The following is a 23,869-nucleotide window of genomic DNA, read 5'->3' on the forward strand; positions in this document are numbered from 1 at the left end:
TCTATGGGGCAGTATATGGGGGCATAGTCTATGGGGCAGCATATGGGGGTATAATCTATGGAGCAGCATATGGGGGCATATTCTATTTAGTAGCATATGGGGGCATATTCTATGGGGCATTTTATGGGGGCATAATCTATGGAGCATTTTATGGGGGCATAATCTATGGAGCATCTTATGGGGCATAATCTATGGAGCATAATCTACGAAGCATCTTATGGGGCCATAACCTTTATGGAGCATTATATGGGGCATATTATTCTATGGAGCATCTTATGGGGCCATTATTAACCTTTGTGCAGCATTATATGGGGTGTATTTTGTATGGAGCATTATATGGGGCTCCTCATTCAATATGGATATTCAAAAACATTTAACCTACTGATGTCTCAATTAATTTTACTTTTATTGGTATCTATTTTTATTTTTGAAATTTACCAGTAGCTGCTGCATTTTCCACCCTAGGCTTATACATGAGTCAATAAGTTTTCCCAGTTTTTTGTGGCAAGATTGGGGGGGGGTCGGCTTATACACGGGTCAAAAAACTGGAGTCTGAACTGAGAAAGTAAGTTAATGTGTATGCACAATGTAAGTGCATATTAACACATGACCATTAACCAGAGAAAACACGGGTCAGCTTATACATGAGTATATACGGTGCATATTATAGATTTAACTTCTAAGGTAAAAAAACAGTAGGTGTAGCAATACCCTTCATATGAGTGGTAATACACTATCAGTGTAGCAATACCATAGCAACATTTTTGTCATACCCTTACATAGGAACAGAGACCCTGATTCCAGTAATGTGTCATTAACTGTGATGCTTGATGCAATTTTGTTTAAAAACTGTTTTATCTGCTGCAGACCTACCAGTTCTCTGAACGCTGAGCTTTGTATAATCCAATCCACACCACTGTTTGGCTGATTTCTGTCTACACAGCGAAAAGGCAGAAAGCTGCCAATCAGTGATAAGAAAGAGGTTATACAGAGATAACGAATATGGAGGCCTACATGGCAGCATGTTTACTAGTCCTTAGGTGATAATCTTCTGCTGACAAACAGTGATTTTATAAAACTACAGACCAATAAGGGATACATCATTGGAATCAGAGTCTCTAACCATACATTATGCAGCTCCTAGATTGCAAAAACTTGGTGACATAATGTTAGGGATTGTGGATCGCACCAAATATAAATTATGAGAAGGTGCAATCGTAACCCTGGGTCCACCATGTAGTGATGGAAAAACCACAGCTAGAAAACAATGGCGGAGCATAGCCGCGAGTAAGCACCATAAACACACTGAGTTAAACGTCACTCAGTGTGAACAGAGCACAAAGCGCCTGACTCTGTTACTCCACAGAGCAGTTCGACAACTGAGCGCACTCTAAGCTATGCCCTGTTAGACATCACAGGAGCATAGTGGAAATGATGCTAGTGGGGTCCCTATAACTCACCCCCACTACGCTGGTGATTGAACCTGCTCTGCTACACGGTGGCTTTGAGCCCGTGCTTCAGGACGCCCTGTGCAGATGCTAAGTTCAAGCGGGAGTTCCCACACTACACTGACTGTCTAGAAATGCACTCTTAGTGCTATTAACGGCACTCATGCATACAGGGTGGTTATTGACCCACCAACACACACACATCAAATATGAATGATCTTAGCGCACCAAATGATGAGCCAAAGATCCTTTTATAGACTGTGCCAATCAGACAGGACCTTGCTCACAGACCAATCTGGAGCCAGCACAGGACCTGAGCAGCTGACGACCGACCACCAATGAGAGGTTGCCACCTCATGTGCATGCTCAGTAGAGCGAATCCTGGAATTAGTCTCAGGAATGACTGCCTGCCGCTGTCTATTGTCAGTTACCATAGCTGAACCTGGAAAGGCAGCAGTACCCATGTGCACAGCCTGAGTCTGAGCAAGATCCTGAGACCGATTTCTTTGCTGAGCAGAATCCACTGTGGTCAAAACTGAATGGGAGACTGCAGGACAAGATAAGGTTTGGGATCCATCCTGTGCAGAGGGAGGATCCTAGAGCCTAACAGATAATTTCTTTAAATCTGTTGAAACTTTTTTGACTTGAGGTTATTGGCTTTCATTTGCAGTACAACATTTTCCTATTCTTTTTACCATCCAATGGAAAGTTCTTGTAGGTCCTCCCATCAAAATGTATTAAGAATATCAGTGCACAGTGCAAAAGATTGATTTCTGGACTCACCACATATGTAATGATCGCTCCACTTGTTCAATGTACGCATGTTGTTCCTACTGCTGGCTAGCAGTAAATTCAGGAAAAGTAATGGAAAAAAATCAGTTTCCTTTATTTGTTCATCCATTAAAAATTACATGCTTAGTAGTGATGAGCGAGTATACTCGTTGCTCGGGTTTTTCCGAACATGCTCAGGTGACCTCCGAGTATTTTTGCTTGCTCGGAGATTTAGTTTCTGTCGACGCAGCTGCATGATTTGTAGCTGCTGGACAGGCTGAATACATGTAGGAATGCCTGTTAGGGAATCTCCACATGTATTCAAGCTGGCCAGCAGCCGCAAATCATGCAGCTGAGGCGACAAAAACTAAATCTCCGAGCATGCCAAAATACTCGGAGGACACCCGAGCATGCTCGGGAAAACCCGAGCAACGAGTATACTCGCTCATCACTAATGCTTAGCTTCATGTTAAACTCTGACGTAATTCCGTCATACTTCCACACTTAACAATAGAGATACATGACCCGTAACATATTTAATACTGTGTATTCACAGACTCCTTTTTTTCATTTCTCCTTTGTTCTATTTGTCTTTCCCCCCATTACCCTCCAACTTTAACCTACAGATTCCTTTTTTTGTGGGTTTTTTGTCTCCCCTTTGTCATATTTATCTTGTACCCCCATTACCCTTCAAATTTAACAACACTTTGGTTTTAGTTAAGATTTATTTCCTAATTTTTTTCCCTTGCATTCACCATCCCCCTTAAGCTACTAATTGATATGTTAATATTTGCTTTCCCCTGTTAAAATTTTAATTTAGTAAAAATTACTTGAAGAAAAGCAAAACAAATAAATATTATGAACCAATCATTTGAGACCATATACATGTATTCCTAAAAAGGAATTATAAAATGCAATTTTACTATGAATACAGCATTTAACATATGCCCATTGTGTCATTTCTATAATTTAAACCATTTGGGTGCTTAGTATTCATCAATAGAATCCAACATACTTTAGCTCTCGTGTTTGAAATTTGTTATGCCAGTATCCTCCCGTTTTGAGGTGGGTAACTCTTTCTCCCATAAGAGTTTAGACTTTTGATATTATTGTTGTGTACCTCCACAATATATTTTGCTACCATCAAATATGTACGGTTATTGTCATGCTGGCCAGTGGCGCACGTGGTTCATGGACCCAATGTGCTACAGGGCTGGACCTGCCTAGGAAGGGGCATAGCTAGGCAGTTACATGGTGTTTGCTGATGGTGGAGACAGACTGGGCTGCAGGTAGCCACCACGTACCACTCCTAGGCAGGCGTTGGTACTGCATCTGTCGATCCCAGGGGTCGGGTTCTCTGACACAGGAAAACGTGACCAACGTCACTGACAAGCAGGTAACGGAGACTGACGGACTGTATGGACAGCTTAAATATTGAAGATAAATTCTTGTTTACTCTTGTTACAGGAAAGATATATATCTTTGTACCATGTTAGCCAGTAGATAGAATAATATTTAGAATTGAGAGTCCTCAGTGGTTGATACCTTTTAATGGCTAACTGAAAAGATGGTACCAAATTGCAAGCATTTGAGACTAGCAGCTCTCTTCATCAGGCTAGACTAATTCAAAATCTGAATTTTGTATTAGTCTAGCCTGATGAAGAGACCTGAGTAGTCTTGAAAGCTTGCAATTTGTTACCATCTTTTCAGTTAGCCATTAAAAGATATCAACCACTGAGGACTCTCAATTCTAAATATTCTTCTGTTTACTCTTGTGCATATTAGGAAACAGTTCTAGAGCTGGCCGCACTAAGACCGGGGACAACAGATACAGAACTGTCCAGACCAGGAGACTGGGTATATGTACTGCAGTGTCAAGATTAGGATACCAATGAAGTGATCACAAGAATACGGATAAAATATACTAGGCTAACTGGAGCACAGGATACAGAAATAACTTTAACAGACTAAGGATGGGGACGTGGCAACATACAGTTGTACACGCCAATACAACCAAGACTAAACTATAGGGATTGCTCAGCACCTCCCTATTGGGGAGAATGCCTTTTATACAAGATGTCTCCCAGCTTTTGGCTGGGAGACACCGTGCAGTGGATCACAGTTGTTAGCTGGGGGGCACTTTACCATGTGCGCATGCCACCCCTTTGAGAGCAGGAAAGCACGTGCACTAGGCATGCTGCAAAAGCACAGAGCAGTGTACACAGGGAAGAAGGAGGCAGCTCAGGAGTGCACTGCTGTGGCCGAGGCAGTGAATAAGACGGCGCTCTCATGGTGAGAGGAGGGGAACCATACTGAGGTGCCAGCAGACATTAGAATTAATTACCTTTAGCAATATAATATACTGTATATGTTCCTAAACATGATTTTTAAACTGTTGTAGTACATCCAAGATAAGCATAAAGTATGTGCATTCCATACAATATACTAAATTACTAACTGATCGGTGTCCCAATTTATAAAAATATTTGTTACACTTTTTTATCAGAAATGTTAATTTTTTTTTCTTGATTACTTATTGACATACACTACAACAGCTTTGCCACATTTTAAAAAGCTTTTTTAAATAACAATGTTTTTTCATTACTTTTGTGATCTTTATATAAACTGGGAGATAAACGATTTCCTAGAGACATTCCTCGTTTAGCTACCACTCTATAGCATTGATCTAATATCTGTTTTTCTTCTTGATATAAAATGGATAAATATGTTTTCACAATGTATTTGATCTGTTTAAATTGGAGGCAATATGGTGTGCTAACGTAGCCTCCAATTTTATCAGATTAAATACTAAACATATTAAAAACCAGCAACCTGCCATCCACTGAAGAAGTTATAGGGCTAGAGTAAAAATTCTTATTTTGCTGCATCTTTTTCAAATTTCTGTCTTATAAAGGAAACAATTGTGATAATTGGATTTCTTGTTTATGCATTTTTGCAGTTAGATATTCGCTGTCAGTAAGTATAAATACATTTTTATACCTTGGATTATAGTATTCTGTTGGTTGGTTGTATTTAACTTAAGTCCTAGGCTTTTTCATGGTACATTACATTTAAGGAGTAAAAAAAATTGCCAATGTAATCCCTTTAAACAGAATGACTGTCAGACCCTTCCATAATTGTTCATAATAGTCAAGAGAAAATATTTGATGTGAAAAGCAGTAAATGATGCATTACCTTGCTTGCATAAAGCAAAAAATAGCCCTATGGCAGCTGTATTTCACAAAAATTCTGTGGTGTTAAATCAAAATCTTATAGGCTTTACAACTCCTTCAGTCTCTTTCATAGCACTGTGTTTGTCTCCAAAAGTATAATTCACCTTCAGGTTTAAGAATAAAGTGATTTAAGAATGAAATTGCTATGTTATGAAATGGCCATTTGTGTATTCAGTGCATTAACAATTTAGAATCCAGCAGTCTGTGTCCTTTTGAGGCAGTGTAAACATACAAGCAATCTAAATGGATATTATTGTCACGCCGCCTGTCAAGTTGCTCTCACCTGGGAGCGCATCTCTTGTACTTAGTTCCATAGCTGCACAACGTTGGTAGCGCGCATGTGCATTCTTCTCGGTTCTAGCTTCAGCCTTGCCCTCTCTATGGTCCTGGAGGACCTGACCCAGAAGTCCCTGTGCTCCTGCCCTATATCAGGCTACCTCTTCCTATGGGATGTGCCTGATTATTGTTGTGCTTCCTGGCTTGGTCTGCTTGGTCCTTGCCTGACTGTGCGCTGCATTCGGGTCCTCTGCCTTGTGCTCTGTTCCTGAACTCTGCCTTGTGCTCGGTTCCTGTACTCTGCCTTGCCGTGCTTCCCAGTACATGTTCCCTGCATACACGCTGCTCTGTGTTCTATCATGCTTCATTGCACATGCTCTGCCTCTGCTTTGTGCTCTGTCATACTCCTTTGTTTATGCTCAGCTCCTACCTTTTTCCTGTCATGCTTCTCAGCACACCCTCTGTCTAACCTTGCACTCAAGCTTGCTCACTGCGCACGCTTTGTCTAACTCTGTACTCAGGCGTGCTCCTTCGCATGTGCCCGGCTTTGCTCGCACCTGGGCGTGCTTGTCTGTGTCGTGTACCTGCCTTGCACTATCCTGTATTCAGCGCACTCCCGTGTACATACCTTGTAATGTCCTGTACTCTGTGTGCTCCTGTACACATACACTGTATTGTCCGATATCCTGCATGTCCCTGTGTCCACACTTTGCACACTCTTGTACTCTGCACATTCCCTGTTGCTATACACACTCACTTGTGTCTCCTGTGAGCTGGCCACCTGGTTTCAGCAGCCATGGTACCTCACTCCCTTGGGCTTGCCCCTGACACTCCCTGTATAGGTGGTCCTCACTAGGTCAGCTCGCCCTAGGTGGGTTGGTGCCACGACCCAGAGGGTTCACTCCAGGAGTCGTCACAATTATGTCTAGGTTATCCCAGCTCTCTTGTGTTGCATTGACCAATTTTTATGTGCTACTACATTTGAGGGCTCATTCACATTCGGACCATTAAATACAAAAAAATTGATAAATTAAAGGCTTTGGTGATGTACTGTCAGTTTATGTACACAGTACACAGCATATGCATGTCCATGTCTCTACCACATCAAGGTCCCCAAAACTATTGCCATCTTTTGTCAGTGTACGCATAAATGACCTCCATTAAAATGCCAGATAACCCACATAACAATATTAGTCAGGACCTGAAAGCACCTCCGGACACTCAGCACATATATCAGCAAGACATGAAGGATCCCTCAGAATATGACCTGTAACTCTTCATCCAGTGGCATAATTAATGAGGCTGTCTGAGACTTTTACATTGATGGCCTAGCCTTAGAATAGGCCATCAAAATCTGATTGAATTGGCAGGGATGTTGCACCATGCACCCTTCATCGATCAGATGTTCCCGGTGTCAGCGGTGGATGGAAGTGCTCAATTGCATAGTTCTACAACACTGCTCTGTCAGTGGTATAGTACCCTGTTGATTCAGATAGGTGGTTGGTGTGCAAAGTCCAGTCGTTGCAACTATACCAATGATATAAGGCTGGTTTCACATTTGCGCATGTCAGAGCTGTGGAGGGCTGCGTAGTTCCTCCGTTCAGCTCCGCCCACTGCCGCACCTCATCCGTTCAGCTCCGCCTCGCCTACGTCTGCATGCGGCCTGTGTACCTATCTTTAACATTGGGTATGCAGGCCATGCAGATGTATGTGGATGCATCCGCATTTGTCATTTTGATGCTGCGGCAACCTGCGTCGAACATGTTACATTTTGTTGCTGTCGCTGCAGCATCAAAATGACGCATGCGAACTCATCAGCATACATCCGCATGGCCTGCGTACCCAATGTTAAAGATAGGTGCGCAGGCCGCATGTAAATGTAGGCAGAGATGAACGGAGGAGGCTCGGCAGTGGGCGGAGCTTCATGGAGGAACTACGCAGCCCTCCGCAGCTCGGCCAAACGCTAGTGTGAAATAGCCTTACTCTACTGTGCAGTTTCATGAGGCAGTGCATCCAGCTACCACTGGGACACTGGGATCGCCTAATTGGCTGGTGTCACATCTAAAGTGTTTAGATATTGATGACCTATCCTAAGTATAGGCCATCAATGTAAATGTCTCAGAAAAGTTCTAAACAGTACCAGAACCCTTATGCCAACTAGAGAGAGCCCCCTTCCCCACACCCATTTCCAGATGCCTATGTCATGAAGCCATAACATCTATTATATTTGCAAATGATATGGATACAATTAAGCACAGAAATAGTAAAAAACTGTAACTCTAGCATGGTAGTTAAAAACAGTGATTCATATTTGTGACCTTTTATTGACGTTATTTAAATAAGTTGTGTAATTCCATGGTAAATTCTGTAACTTTTTACCAATTTCTACTGAAGAAGAGTGCTGTGTCATACATTTGTGCATGTTGAACACTGTTTTCTTTTCTATCTCTCTACTTTTTACGCCTTCCTTTATCTTTCTAATATATAAAACAGTACAGTATATCTTACATACCAAATATTGATTTTTTTTTTTAAGGTGTAAGAAATTAAAATACCCTAAGGAACTTCCTCAGATTTCAATCATTTTCATCTTTGTAAACGAAGCCTTGTCAGTGATCCTTCGATCAGTACACAGTGCAGTGAATCATACACCTGTCCATCTTCTCAAGGAAATTATCCTCGTTGACGACAACAGCGATGAAGGTATGAGTGTATGTCATTATATTTTCTTCTACACAGTAATTGCTTCTTCAGATTATTATATTTTATATTTGACTATAGATTAATGGATCATCTGAGCATAAGTAAAATTAATTGCAATGGTTACATGTTTAGCATTTGTAAAATAAATGTGAGAGGAACTACTGAAGACTATAGATGTTGATTTAGATATAAATTCCAAATAAGAGATAGGAATTTGATCTGGAGAGCGTTGCACGTAGGATATGCCCTCGGAGTGCTTCTGCAAGAAAAAGTGGGCAAAGATTACCAATTCTAGATCTGCCATAGAGTTTGACTTCTACCCAAAAAGGGTGATTCAACAAAGTATTAGTTTAAGGGTGTGAATATTTAGGCTACCATGTTATTTTAGTTTTAACATTTTCTTTTTCTACATGAAAAAATTCTACTTTATTCTTCAATTGAATTGTGCAGTTCATAGTTAGCATTAAATCTGGAAAAATTCTGAAATCATTCTTTTTGGCATGATTTTTTCTTTGCATAAGAAAAAAACATTAATTTTAACAGGGGTGTGTAGTCTTTTATATCCACTGTAAATACAATACCTATATGGCATTTCTTGTCCATGTCTGACATCTATTTGGCTTACAAAGCTCAGCAATTCATTTATGTATTTTATGTGTTCAATTTTTCTATTATTTTAAAACCTCTGTGAAGAATAGGTAACTGAATATGGTCTTCAAAATGATCTAAAAATATCAAAGGCACAAGCCATAAGACATTTATTTTGACCCCAAATATCTATCTAATCTATTTACCATATTTTTCTGATTATAAGACGCACTTTTGTTCCCCCAAATTTTGGGGGAAAGTGGGGGTGCGTCTTATAATCTGAATCTGTGTGCTGCAGAGTAGGGGGGATGCTCTGGTATGGAGGCAGGGGGCTGGGGTGGGCTGGCTGTGGGCTGCAGAGACAGCGGGTGGTCATGTGCTCCCGCTCATTAGGCTCATGTAAAATTCACTGCACCTGCTGTGCATCAGTATATGTAGACAGATGATGACAAACATTAAAGGTATATTTCAAAATGTAAAAGAAACGTAGCTATTCCTTTCACAAGCACTAATGCAGAGAAAAAGTATGTGCAAGCCAAAAAACCCTAACTGCAGGGTCACTAATTAAAAAACAGACAAACAAAAGAAAAAGAGGCAACACACTCCTTCAAAACTAAATGTTAAGAATCGGTTTTATTCTATGTATTGATGTAGGCTATTTTGAAATGTGCTTCAGGGTTGAAGCCATCACTCACTGTCATGAATAGTGAAATCCTATTTAGCCTAGATGGAAATAAGAGACCTTTTATGTTATTATTGCTTATCCATTGTATGTTAAGTGTCATATGGATAGCTCTTATAGTTTTTTTTATCATTTCTCATGTTTTGAACGTTGGTTCTTTATCCATGTATTTAATGCTTCTTTGGATCGTGAAACTAACCAGATGCAAATTGCTTTTATAGAATTTTATTGATCTCTGATGTTGTACCATATGTGTTAGGATTGGCAGAACACACCAAATAGAAAATAATAAGGTGCATTCACAACATGGGGTCCACCATGCAGTGATGGAGAAACCCGCAGCTAGCACAATGGCGAAGCAAAGCTGCAAGAAAACACTTTAAGCAGCACTGAGTTAAATGTCACTCAGTGTGCACAGAGTGCCAAGTACCAAGCTCTGATACCACACAGAGTGGTACAGTGAAGCAAACCAAAAAGGACTATTCCCTGTTAGACTGCACAGCCATATAGAAAAATACTAATTGGGGTCCCTATAACTTAACCCCCCAGGGAAGACTAAGCTGGTGGTTGAATATACTCTGACACACGGTGTGCTTTAGCATGCGCGCCTGAGCATGCCCGGTGCAGGTGCTAAGTCCAAGACAAACACTGGCAGTTCTATAAGCGGTACACATGCAGGTATAGTAGCCACCAACACACCAAACAAACATGATACCAGTGCACAGGCATGCGCCATTGAGAGCTTTTTATAAATTGTTCAAGTGCAGACAGACAGAACCTTGCCTGTGGACCAGTCTGAAGCTGCCGCATCACAAGAGCACCTGACATCCGAGCACCAATGGGAAGGCAACATATCATGTACATGCTCAATAGGGTGAAATCTGGACTTAGACTCCAGATCACAGCGCTGTACGTGTAAACTAGTATTCACAATAGGCTTAGGTGGAAAGCCAGCAGCAAGAGTCTGGACAAGGCACTGGGACTGAAGTCTGTGCTGAGCAGTCATCCCAGCGGCTAAGCCTGAGTGGGAGACCACAGCACCAGACAAGGCTTGAGATCCATCCTGTGTAGCGGGAGAACCTCGATGCCTATCAATATGGGATCCAATTTTGAAAAATGTATATGTTTTATGCAATTAACGAAGGATAGTTTTTTTTATTCTGTTGCTTTATTTCTAGAGGAGTAAAAACTTGAAATATAATAGTGAGGAGATTGGTAGTCACTGTTGGTTTATTTCCTATGCTTTCTCCTGAGTAGTTAATAATCAGTTGTAATATTTTCAATGAAATTAACTTGACAGCTGGGACATGTTGCCCGAACCATGGCATGTATCAGACTGTGGCTACCTGACAACCTATATATGATCAACTCTGAACTGCTACAGCATTTCAAAGAAAAATATAGCTTAATAGCCACCACAGACCGAGTGGCACAGGAGACAGGTCGGGCAGGCAGGTCCTCGGTGGCTTCTCCCCAGTCGAAGTATGTTTTTTGTGTTGACAATTAAAATAGCACCCCAACTAAAACCTATACACTGGATTTTACCTACAGCTGGATGTGGAAGGATATGACTTTTTTGCTGGCTCTACACTAAGCATAACACTTTGAAATAGTTTTGCCTAGAGCTGTAAGGAGCAATGAAAAGGTTGAAAAATAAATAAAAACTTAGACTTACCTCACTGCTTACCACTCCAGCCTCTCTTCTCGCCCTCACCCATCCATGCCTTGCTGTTTCTTCTGATCATTGCCTCAAACACTGAATTACCAGCCCTCTTCACGCTAAGGCTATGTGCACACGCTGCGGATTCACGCGCGGATTTGTATCTGCAGATCCGCAGGTAAAACCGCAGGTATAATGACCTGCGGTTTTAGTTGCAGATTGGCCTGCGGTTTTCCCTTGCGGTTTGCCACCTGGACAATGGAATAGGTGTAAAACGGCAACGGAATCCGCAGAAAGAATTGGCATGTCATTTCTTTCTGCGGATTCAAAACCGCAGCTTTTCCGCAGTTGAAGATCCGCAGCATGTGCACAGCAGAATGTAAATCCCTCGACTTACATTGTACTGTACACTGTCTGCAGAACTGGTGCGGATCAGCAGAGGCTAAATCCGCGGCGGATCCGCAGCAAAAACCGCAGTATGTGCACATAGCCTAAAAGTTTATAGCGGGAGCACATAATTAATCATTACTGATTGTTCAGATGTAGACATCATTAAACAGACCTACAAGGCATACCAGGGCTTTCTTAGTCTTATCGTCTTTTACTTTGCAATAAAAGAGTCACTTTATACTGACATTATTTCATTTTTTTTAAAAAACTATCATTTGTAATCAGAGGTGAAAGTAGTGCGATAAAAATGCATAAAGTTCAATACATGAGATCAGTAGTAGGAAATTCTGCATTCATGGGATGCAGTCATCATCCACTGGCTATAACGATAAAAATTGTGACAGGAAAACGTAACAAACATCATCTACTCAGCTGCTTATATTGAAAGTATTAGAAAAATGTGACTCAAAAATCTGGCAGTATTAAGTATTATCAGACCTAGAAGATTCTCTGATATTGCATAGATCATGTAGCTTTCAGATCCTATTTGAGATCAATGATGCTTCTGCTATATTAAGCTGCATAGACACCAGCCACTATAAACAGCTGTGATAGGTTTTCTACTCTTTTCAGCAATAATGATTTTTTTTCTCTCATTCCCCGCACACACAGTTTAATAACATAACCATCCTGGTTGATCGTCCTGTTGAATTGCTGCTTTTTTCTAAATTTACCTCCCAATAATTTACAATCAATATCTTCACTCTCAAAATCTGATTTATATCATTCTGATTTTGTGTTTTATTTGTTATGAATTGTCAGAGTCCTATGTCAAGCTAGTTGAAGGGACTTAGCTCTTGTTAATATTACCCTTGGATCTGACACATGAATGTCTTTTTGAGACTATTACTTTACCTCACATACTCTAAATTCCCAAGACATCACATATTATCCTTTTTGTCAGCCTGTTATCCTTATTGAAAAAACATGTGAGGAAGGCTGGCAGGAAAGGTCAACAGCATCTGCAGCTATTGAGCCAGTTTCCTACTGACCTTGAAGTCCAAGAGAAACAAGACACAACAGGAAAACATCTTTTGCCATACCACTCACTAATAAGTAAATTGAAATTTTGATCAATAATTCTTTACTAATTTGGCAAAATAATTTCACACCAAACTTTATTGTTTATTGTTGGCAACAGCGGCACTGCACAGAGTCTACCAGGTTCTCTCAAATCTAGCAAGGGCATGATTGTCAATCAAATCAGAGAACGTAGAACAAATTAAACTATAAATTATATTAATTTCAAAAGCATTCCACAAATTTTCACAATAGCAACATAGTATTAAAATCTAACTTTGTATATTTACCTCAATAATGCCAGTCCATATACTCATCTGCTGAAGAGTAAAATTAATTGAGAGAAAGTGAAACGTTGAACAGAGTGGATACAGCATAGAACAACACGCCTGAATGTTTCTGTAAACCAGTCTCTTCTTCAAGCAGTTGGTCACAATTTCTTGAAGGGGTTCTCCAGGAACAGAAAATATAATGAATGGAAATGCCATAAAAAGTACATTCCTAAATACTTTAACTTAGCAAATCACAATTACTTTGTCTTGGGATATAATCATTATAGAATGAAATGGTGATAGTCTTATTACACTGACAGAAACCTTCTCTAAAATGTTATTAGGAGTAGAAATGGGTGAACCTGAACAGTAAAGTTTGGCGTACGTACCGGTCGCCTACTTTTTGGGCACGGACACCAAACACGGACTTCACCAGGAAGTCCGTGTTACTGTTCGGGTTTGGCTGCCTGAGCACCAGGTGTTTGTCATGCTGTCATGCGCAAGGCAGCGCAGCAAACACCGCTTCTGATCGGCAATTAAATCATCCCCGCTGGTCAGAGAGTCATGAGACAGCGTGAGCGCTCAGCTGTCATTGGAGGCATAAAGTTTCCCTCCAGTCATTGGTGTCAGCTGATGGGACTACTACTCCCTTCATCCGACACCAGCAGCCGCTAATAATAATGACAGCAGGAGCGGCAGATGTAAGTTTTTATCAGCTGCTCTTGTGCTGTAAATAAATGATAATAATAAAAAACAGTCTGAGAATACCAGTCCCCAGCTGTCTGCTTTAGCTAGGCTGGTTGTCAGAAATGGGGGGACCCAACCTGTTTTTTAAAATTGTTTAATTTTTTTATAAATTTAATAATAATTAAAAAAAGAGTGGGGACCCCTCTATTCTTGATAACCAGTCTTTTTGAAGCTGACAGCTGAGGGCTGCAGCCCCCAGCTGTGAGTTCTGCCTGGCTGGTTATCAAAAAAACAGGGGAACTCATGCAATTTTTTTTAAATTATTTGTTTACAGCACAGGAGTGGCTGATGAATACTCCCATCCACCACTCCTGCTCTCACTTTTATTAGCGGCTGCAGGTGTCGGATGATGCGGGTGTAGTAGTCCAATCCGCTGACGCCAGTGACTGGAGGTAACCTTTATACCTCCGATCACAGCTGGGCATTCATGCTGTCTTTTGACAGTCTGGGAAACGCAGCTCTTTGAATGATGAGAATGATTTTACCACCGATCAGAAGCGGTATTTGCCGCGCTATAGTGCAAATGACAGTATGGTAAACACTGGATGTTCGGGACCCCATGCAAGTGAATAGGGTCCGGGTTTGGGTCTGGTTACTGTTCTGGAACCCAAAACCAAACTTTTTGCAACTCTTTGGCCGAACCCTCCGGACCCGAACATCCAGGAGCGTGGAGGGTGAACATCTGCAGTTACCTTGCAGCTATACTATATATTGTATAACATTTATTGTCATCATACACTTAGTAGCTCCATATAGAAAAAAGGTATTAAGCTCACCATTAGATGAATTCCTGTGGCTTTGGGTGTGGACTCCAGGATGGTGCTCAGAAAAAGCGCCTGTGGTAATCAAACAAAAAAGTTCCAGCAACAAACATCCAAATCAGATTGTTGAATAGACGTTAAAACTTCATCTTTATTGCAATGCCTTTAAAAACATACTGTTAAAATTGTAGATCCATGGGATTACGCGTTTCGAACAAAAATGTTCTTAGTCATAGCCATGGCTTGGTACCTTCTGTACCAAGTGAGTACGACAGATTGTTGAAGCTAGTAGGTCCTGTTAACAGTATTTTATATTAAATTGCCTGTATTTTTTTCTTTTTTTTTACTTGAATAAATGCTAAGTTAGGCTGGTTTCACACTAGTGTTTTATTGCGCAGCGCATCGTGCGCTATCGGGCACACGCGCAATGTTCCCCTATCTTTAACATGGTGATCGCAGGGTCTTGTGATTGTATGCGATCATCAGCGTTTAACGTGCGCTGCGCATTTTACAGGTGTGTGCCCAAACGCGCCATACGCTACATGTTGCATTTTTTGTTCCGCCTACATCGTTAAAAAAACTGCGCGCACACGTGTGCGCACGTCGTGCGCCCAAAAATAGCATTACAGTCTATGTGGTCGCTGACGTGCGCTTGGCTGCGCGCACGTCAGCGCCTTGTGGCGCACGCGATTTGAGTAAGCAATGTCTAGACACTTGTCTAAAACTCCCCCTAAACAAGCAACATTATTTGGGAGGAGTGTAGATAAAAGAAGGTGTCTTCAGGGTCACACAATTACTCTACAGACAGCCTTGCATAGACCAGACAAGCACCTCCAAGAGCCTTCCACCTGTGGATTCAAGCTTCAGGAGCCAAAATGTGAGTATTCTTCAACATAATGTCTGTGTGTCCTGTACAATTTTATAATGTACTAATGTATTTTTTGTTTACATTTCAGCATGTCTTCTTCTGGATCACTGTATTTGCCATCTCGGCAAGAACTGGCCCAAGCTGATCGTGAGGTGAGGATTTTGCTGCCTTTGGGTAAGTATAGCTGCCTCGGACGTGGACAGTGAAGATGAAGTGCGGGAGTGGTCTGAGCGGGAGGATTCTGAGCGGGAGCAGCGTAGTCAAGTCATGGCGAGGAGACGCAATGTGAGTATATAATGTGTCTTTTTTTTCTGTCTTTATTTTCATCTTTTATCTTGCTTCTTCTCTGTTTCTTTTTGTATCTTTTTCATTCTCCAAAATTCCAAACATTCTAATATTTTTTTTTCTAGGTTCCACAACGGGATGACGAAGAAGTAGTGTACATAGACAACGAGCATCTGATCTGCCTTGTTGAGGAGCGTATCCCGTTGTGGGACAGCCGTGACAGCAGTACAAAGACACAGTGGTGACCCGGCAACTCTGGAATGAGGTGGCCGCAGCGATGATGGATGGCTGGGACAGTGCCTCTCCAAGTTCAAAAAGGGCGTTCAGTAAGTATAAAGATGCTCTGTGATACTGCATTGATTTTTGTTCCAGATGGTGCTGATGTGTTTTTTGCAAGATATATTCTTGCGTTAAACACAACAAAGCCTTGTGGAAAACAGTGATTGATTTTTGTATTCAACTGCTGCATTGATTTCTGGTCCTGATGGTGCTGTTGTGTTTTTGGCAAGATATATTCTTGCATTAAACACAAAAATGCCTTGTGGGAAACAGTGATTGATTTTTGTATTCAACTGCTGCATTGATTTCTGGTCCTGATGGTGCTGTTGTGTTTTTGGTAAGATATATTCTTGCATTAAACACAACAATGCCTTGTGGGAAACAGTGATTGTTTTTTGTATTCAACTGCTGGCTTGATTTCTGGTCCTGATGGTGCTGTTGTGTTTATGGCAAGATATATTCTTGCATCAAACACAACAATGCCTTGTGGAAAACAGTGATTGATTTTTGTATTCAACTGCTGCATTGATTTCTGGTCCTGATGGTGCTGTTGTGTTTTTGGTAAGATATATTCTTGCATTAAACACAACAATGCCTTGTGGAAACAGTGATTGTTTTTTGTATTCAACTGCCGCCTTGATTTCTGTTCCTGATGGTGCTGTTGTGTTTTTGGCAAGATATATTCTTGCGTCAAACACAACAATGCCTTGTGGAAAACAGTGATTGATTATTTGTATTCAACTGCTGCATTGATTTCTGGTCCTGATGGTGCTGTAGTGTTTTTGGCAAGATATATTCTTGCATTAAACACAACAATGCCTTGTGGAAAACAGTGATTGTTTTTTGTATTCAACTGCCGCCTTGATTTCTGTTCCTGATGGTGCTGTTGTGTTTTTGGCAAGATATATTCTTGCATTAAACACAACAATGCCTTGTGGAAAACAGTGATTGTTTTTTGTATTCAACTGCCGCCTTGATTTCTGTTCCTGATGGTGCTGTTGTGTTTTTGGCAAGATATATTCTTGCGTCAAACACAACAATGCCTTGTGGAAAACAGTGATTGATTATTTGTATTCAACTGCTGCATTGATTTCTGGTCCTGATGGTGCTGTAGTGTTTTTGGCAAGATATAGTCTTGCATTAAACACAACAATGCCTTGTGGAAAACAGTGATTGTTTTTTGTATTCAACTGCCGCCTTGATTTCTGTTCCTGATGGTGCTGTTGTGTTTTTGGCAAGATATATTCTTGCATCAAACACAACAATGCCTTGTGGAAAACAGTGATTGATTTTTGTATTCAACTGCTGGCTTGATTCCTGGTCCTGATGGTGCTGTTGTGTTTTTGGCAAGATATGTTCTTGCTTTAAACACAACAATGCCTTGTGGAAAACAGTGATTGATTTTTGTATTCAACTGCTGCCTTTATTTCTGGTCCTGATGGTGCTGTTGTGTTTTTGGCAAGATATATTCTTGCATTAAACACAACAATGCCTTGTGGAAAACAGTGATTGATTTTTGTATTCAACTGTTGCATTGATTTCTGTTCCTGATGGTGCTGTTGTGTTTTTGGCAAGATATATTCTTGCATCAAACACAACAATGCCTTGTGGAAAACAGGGATTGATTTTTGTATTCAACTGCTGCATTGATTTCTGTTCCTGATGGTGCTGTTGTGTTTTTGGCAAGATATATTCTTGCATCAAACACAACAATGCCTTGTGGAAAACAGTGATTGATTTTTGTATTCAACTGTTGGCTTGATTTCTGGTCCTGATAGTGCTGTTGTGTTTATGCAAAATATATTCAAGCATCAAACACAACAATGCCTTGTGGAAAGCAGGGATTGATTTTTGTATTCAACTGCTGCATTGATTTCTGGTCCTGATGGTGCTGTTATGTTTTTGGCAAGATATATTCTTGCACTAAACACAACAATGCCTTGTGGAAAACAGTGATTGTTTTTTGTATTCAACTGCTGGCTTGATTTCTGGTCCTGATGGTGTTGTTGTGTTTTGGCAAGATATATTCTTGCATCAAACACAACAATGCCTTGTGGAAAACAGTGATTGATTATTTGTAATCAACTGCTGCATTGATTTCTGGTCCTGATGGTGCTGTTGTGTTTTTGGCAAGATATATTCTTGCGTTAAACACAACAATGCCTTGTGGAAAACAGTGATTGATTTTTGTATTCAACTGCTGGCTGGATTTCTGGTCCTGATGGTGCTGTTGTGTTTATAGCAAGATATATTCTTGCATTAAACACAACAATGCCTTGTGGAAAACAGTGATTGTTTTTGTATTCAACTGCTGGCTTGATTTCTGGTCCTGATGGTGCTGTTGTGTTTTTGGCAAGATATATTCTTGCATCAAACACAACAATGCCTTGCGGAAAAACTGTGATTGCTTTTTCATCTACTGTCTTGATCCTGTTTTCACTCTTGCTCCAGAGGATACTGTTGTTTTGGCTGCTACATATATTCTAGCAGGAAACATAACAGTGTCCTCAGGATCAACAGTGACTGCATTGTGTCTATAATAAATTTGTACTGCAGCATTGACTGTTTGCAAAGCTCTATCAGGTGTGTGTGCTGATAATTAAGTTGCCTTAAGTGCATTGTCTAACTTTTTTTTTTTTCCCAACAGTGAACAAAATCCGCACACGTTGCCGCTCGATGAAGGACCGCTTCAACACTAATGTTCGTGCTGAGGGACAGGTTCGGAGTGGTTCAGCGGCAAGGCGCAGAAGAAAGTACCGCTATTATCGAGAGTTGGCTTTCCTGAGACCGGTCCTTGCCAGCAGAGCATAAGTTTTTTTTTTATTTTGGTTTGTTATTACTATGTGCTTTTCAATTCCACAGGTAATGCTTCTTGTAAATGCATGATACTAATGTTTTCCCTTTCTTTCCACAGCACTTGGAGCAGCACCCTGCAACCTGTCCCGGGAGTGGTTCTTCATCGATCGACCTCGGACCCGTCCCAGCCATCCGACAGCCAGGAAGCATCTTGCAGGTCAGCAACACAGACAGCTGGTGGCCAGGAAGCTGGTCCATCAGGTGTTCCCCTGTCCCAGATCTCTGTCACTGGTTATGCGGGCACTACCCGCCAGCAGCAGAGGGCCTCGGACAGGCCTGTCATGCCCGAGTTCATGCTCTTGAGCGAGGCCTTTAAGGGCAGCCTCAAGGCGCTGTCCGCCAGAATGGAAAGCGGTTTTTCCCTGATGGAACGTGGTTTTAACCACATGGAACACTGCTTCCACTCTGTTGACCAGCGCCTTGACCGTCTGGAGGCCGACCTCAATGGACCAGCGCACCATTTTTTCAGTAAAATTGAACAGGGCATGGCAGAACACCTTCGTCCTGAGCAACAGCTGAGTGTGTTACAGGCTTGCAAAACTGCTTACTTGCAGGCTATGCAGCAGAATCGGTATGTTCAGCAGTCAGTAGTGTCATTTCCAACAGTTCCACCGCTGACTCGCTTCACCACACTGCCGACTTCTGCTGCATACCACTGCACGGCCACCTGCATTCCCAGCGAAGCTGGACACCACTACACCACCCCAAGTCTGAGTGCTGCTGGTCACTCCTCCGCCACCACCACTATGGCAAGCGCTGTTCCTGTATGGAGCACCACCACTGCCACAGCACCTCCAGCTTGGAGCCAAACCACCACAGAACCTGCTTGGGCCACCGACACCACCAGTCAACATCAAAGGAGCACCGCCAGCACTCCTCAGCAAAAGAGCTCCGCCAGCACTCCTCATCAACAGAGCACCACCAGCACTCCTTAGCAAAAGAGCACCACCAGCACTCCTCAGCAAAGGAGCACCGCCAGCACTCCTCATCAAAGGAGCACCGCCAGCACTCCTCATCAAAGGAGCACCACCACCACTCCTCATCTTAAGAGCACCGCCACCAATTCTCCACTTCGGAGTCCCCCAAGAACTTTGACTGAGATCCCAGACAGGCAGCCTCCTTCTCAGAGCACCGACCAAACTTTGTCCCCTTCTAGGAGCACCGCCACTGTCACTTCTAGCAGCACCGCCACCACAGAGCAGCAAAGGGGTGATCCACATTCCCTATTTTACAGGGCAACGCCACAGTCCACCATCACCAGGCGGTCGACTAAAGTAAGGCGGTCACAGGGTGCAAGTTGGTCTGGGCAGGATACTCCTGCGCCAAAGAAAAAAAAAATTTGTTCGGCCATCCACCCTCTCCTCCTAATGTGTCTCAACCTGCCTCCATGTCCATTCCAGAGCTCCCTTCCCCCAGTACTTTCGTTGGCCCTTCTCCTAGAACCCCTTCGTCAACCTCCAGTCACCACCACTGCCACAGCACCTCCAGCTTGGAGCCAAACCACCACAGAACCTGCTTGGGCCACCGACACCACCAGTCAACATCAAAGGAGCACTGCCAACACTCCTCAGCAAAAGAGCTCCGCCAGCACTCCTCATCAACAGAGCACCACCAGCACTCTTTAGCAAAAGAGCACCACCAGCACTCCTCAGCAAAGGAGCACCGCCAGCACTCCTCATCAAAGGAGCACCGCCAGCATTCCTCATCAAAGGAGCACCACCAGCACTCCTCATCAAAGGAGCACCACCACCACTCCTCATCTTAAGAGCACCGCCACCAATTCTCCACCTCGGAGTCCCCCAAGAACTTTGACTGAGATCCCAGACAGGCAGCCTCCTTCTCGGACCACTGAACAAACTTTGTCCCCTTCTAGGAGCACCGCCACTGTCACTTCTAGCAGCACCGCCACCGCCACCACAGAGCAGCAAAGGGGTGATCCGCATTCCCTATTTTACAGAGCAATGCCACAGTCCACCATCACCAGGCGGTCGACCAAAATAAGGCAGTCACAGGGTGCAAGTCGGTCTGGGCAGGATACTCCTGCGCCAAAGAAAAAAAAAATTTGTTCGGCCATCCACCCTCTCCTCCTAATGTATCTCAACCTGCCTCCATGTCCATTCCAGAGCTCCCTTCCCCCAGTACTTTCGTCGCCCCTTCTCCTAGAACCCCTTCGTCAACCTCCAGTCATTCCTCATTTCTCCACACAACCAAAGTATCCCAATCTTCCCCCAAACATCATTCCTAATAAAAATGTTTTTTTTCTTTTAGTTTTTGTTACAAAATAAATGTGCAATTGTGCTTTCAAAATATTTGGATTGGTTACTGTGTCAATCGCCGACTACACACACTGCGCCGTACACACACTGCACCGTAGACTTAGCATTTTTGCCACCAGATATCTCCATTACTGAGCCATGTTTCTTGTGTCAGTCTTGGAGATATGTGTTGGCAACGAAACAAATCAACATGACTTGTCTTTTCAACAACAGTGTCTACATTCTAGTAATATTGCACAGACTGGATCCAGCAGGGTTCCCCAACTCCAGTCCTCAAGGTACACCAACAGATCATGTTGTATGGAATCCTCTTTTTTTGGGCTCTTGTGAAACAGTTATCAACGGAGATATAGATTTCATTACAACATGATCTGTTGGTGGACCTTGAGGACTGGAGTTGGGGAACCCTGATGGATCCAGTCTGTGCAATATTACAAGAATGTAGAGACTGCTGTGGAGAAGAGAAGTCATGTAGATTGTTTTCATTGACAACACATATCTCCAAGACTGACACAAGAAACCTCAGTAATGGAGATATCTGGTGTATTGCACACACTGAATTTTGGAAGAGTTCCCCAACTACAGTTTTGAAAGTCAACAAATAAATCATGTTTTTAGGAATTCCATTTGAGGGAAAAAAAAAACATTTAAACATGATCTGTTGGTTGACATTTTGGACTACATTTTTGAAAATGGCATAGAGGATGGTGTTGAGTGCAAGGCATATCTATTGTTACCTTGCCTTTTTGTACCGTTCTCATTTAACTATTAGAGAAAAGGCAAGGAACTATAGATATACCTTGTAATTAACCACATATTCTATTACGCGTTTGTGGAAGAAGCATAACCACATACTCTATTACGTGTTTGTGGAAGAAACAGATTGATGATGTTGAAAATAAATGTTATATATACTTCAAAAATACCCTGACCTTTCATCAGTATCACACCTGGGCAGGTGAATAGAGTTTGAACCTGCAGCGTTACTATAACTCTCCATATATTTTGCAGAAGAGTGTAGTGATGCTGCAGTTTAATCTGTATTGTAATGGCCATTTGTGATAAGTATTTAGCATGACACACGGCCTTGGTATTTTACCTGACACAGTTGTATTATCTCCACCATCGCTTTTAATTGAACACACTGTAAAGATTATAAAGGTAATGCAACTTGTGTGTGTATGTATAGTCACCTACTCAGAAGTATTAGTGAAATTATGATGCACAAAACACAGCATCATAAATTCACTGATTCACCTGGCTACTTGCTAATGGTATTGGGAGTGTAAAAACAGAGAATGCACTCAGTACAGGTATCAAAACAGTTTTTTTTATTAACATACCAACAACATGTATTAAAACCTTATTTTTTTTAACATACCGACAAGAAAATTTTTTACACCATTTGCTCTTGCCATTCCACCCGTCCTACATCTGAGTTGAAGTAGGCTGCAAATTGGTCCCTCATTTGGCCAACTTCAACGGATGACCTGAGAGGGTGCTGTGTAAATTCAGGCAATGGATTAGGAGCAACATCATCAAGATCAAAGTTCGGGTGCTCTCGAGAAATTACAAAATTATGTAGAACACAGGCCTTGACCACCTCATCCACTGTTTCCAGTTTCAGATTAATAGCTGTGCCAAGAATGCACCATCTAGATACAAATATACCAAATGCACACTCTACTGTTCTCCTGGCCCTGTTGAGCCTGTAATTAAAAATTCTTTTGTTGAGGTCCAAGTCATGGCACATCTGGAATGCTTCATCACCAACCATTACAAATGGCTGTGGCGGACCTTTGGTGTTGGGAAGAGGCCGTGGCATGGGGAAATTGAAGTTGTTGCCATACAACCTCATGCCCATGTCTGAGTTCTTAAAAGCCTGGGAGTCATTCCCACGGCCAAATACCCCAATGTCCACTGCGATAAACATACAGTCTGCATCCGCAATGGTATCAGTACAGTAGAAAAGTACTTTTTGTAGTTATAGAACTCAGAGCCTGTTCTTTTGGGCTTGATAATCCGGATGTGTTTACCATCCACCGCTCCCAAACAGTTAGGGAAATTGCATACAGTCCAGAATCTTTCGGCAATTTCCAATCACTTATCTGCGCTTGGCATGGGCATGAATTCAGGACAAAGAACGTTCCACAAAGCCCGGCAGGTGTCCGCTACAATTCCAGACAACGTGGAGATTCCAATCCGGTACTGGAAGTGCAGTGACGAGAGGGTCTCTCCAGTAGCCAGGAATCTGTAACACAAAGAAAACAACAAAAATTAATATTAGTGTATACGTAATTTTTTATTACACGTTTAATTAAAAAACAAAAAAAATATATATCTGCAGCCTTTGGTTCAATACATGCCATCAAAAAATTACCATAGCCTTTAGTTAACTACATGGCAGAACTATAATTCTGCCAGATTTGGAAGAGTACATGTCACAACCAAGAAAAATCAGCAGGCATTGGTTTAGCAACACTATGTACCTTAATGTGACCAGGAGCCGTTCTTCAGGAGTAATCGCACACCGGAGCTGCGTGTCCTGTCTCCGGATGACTTCTTTTACCCGACCAAGCAAAAAGTTAAAGGTTTCTTGGGTCACTGGGTATGATCCATAAATTTCTCTGGCTTTGCCTGGAGCTCGCTGTAAAGGGTGTGGTACACTCCATGGCTCTCCCGGAGTTCAATAAT

At 42.0% G+C, this 23,869-nt stretch overlaps 1 protein-coding gene across 2 annotated transcripts in view; it reads left to right on the top strand.

The window, feature by feature from the left end:
- Nucleotides 1-23,869, top strand: part of GALNT17 (polypeptide N-acetylgalactosaminyltransferase 17) — a 785,890-nt gene that overhangs the window by 193,164 nt on the left and 568,857 nt on the right. For both annotated transcript variants that reach the window (XM_073575053.1, XM_073575045.1), the window contains exon 3: nucleotides 8,265-8,431. In XM_073575053.1, the coding sequence (XP_073431154.1) occupies nucleotides 8,265-8,431 (167 nt within the window). The remainder of the gene's footprint in view (nucleotides 1-8,264; nucleotides 8,432-23,869) is intronic.

This window comes from Dendrobates tinctorius, unplaced genomic scaffold (genome assembly GCF_039654945.1).
Source record: "Dendrobates tinctorius isolate UK_male_01 unplaced genomic scaffold, ASM3965494v1 ptg000007l, whole genome shotgun sequence".
Taxonomy (NCBI): domain Eukaryota; kingdom Metazoa; phylum Chordata; class Amphibia; order Anura; family Dendrobatidae; genus Dendrobates; species Dendrobates tinctorius.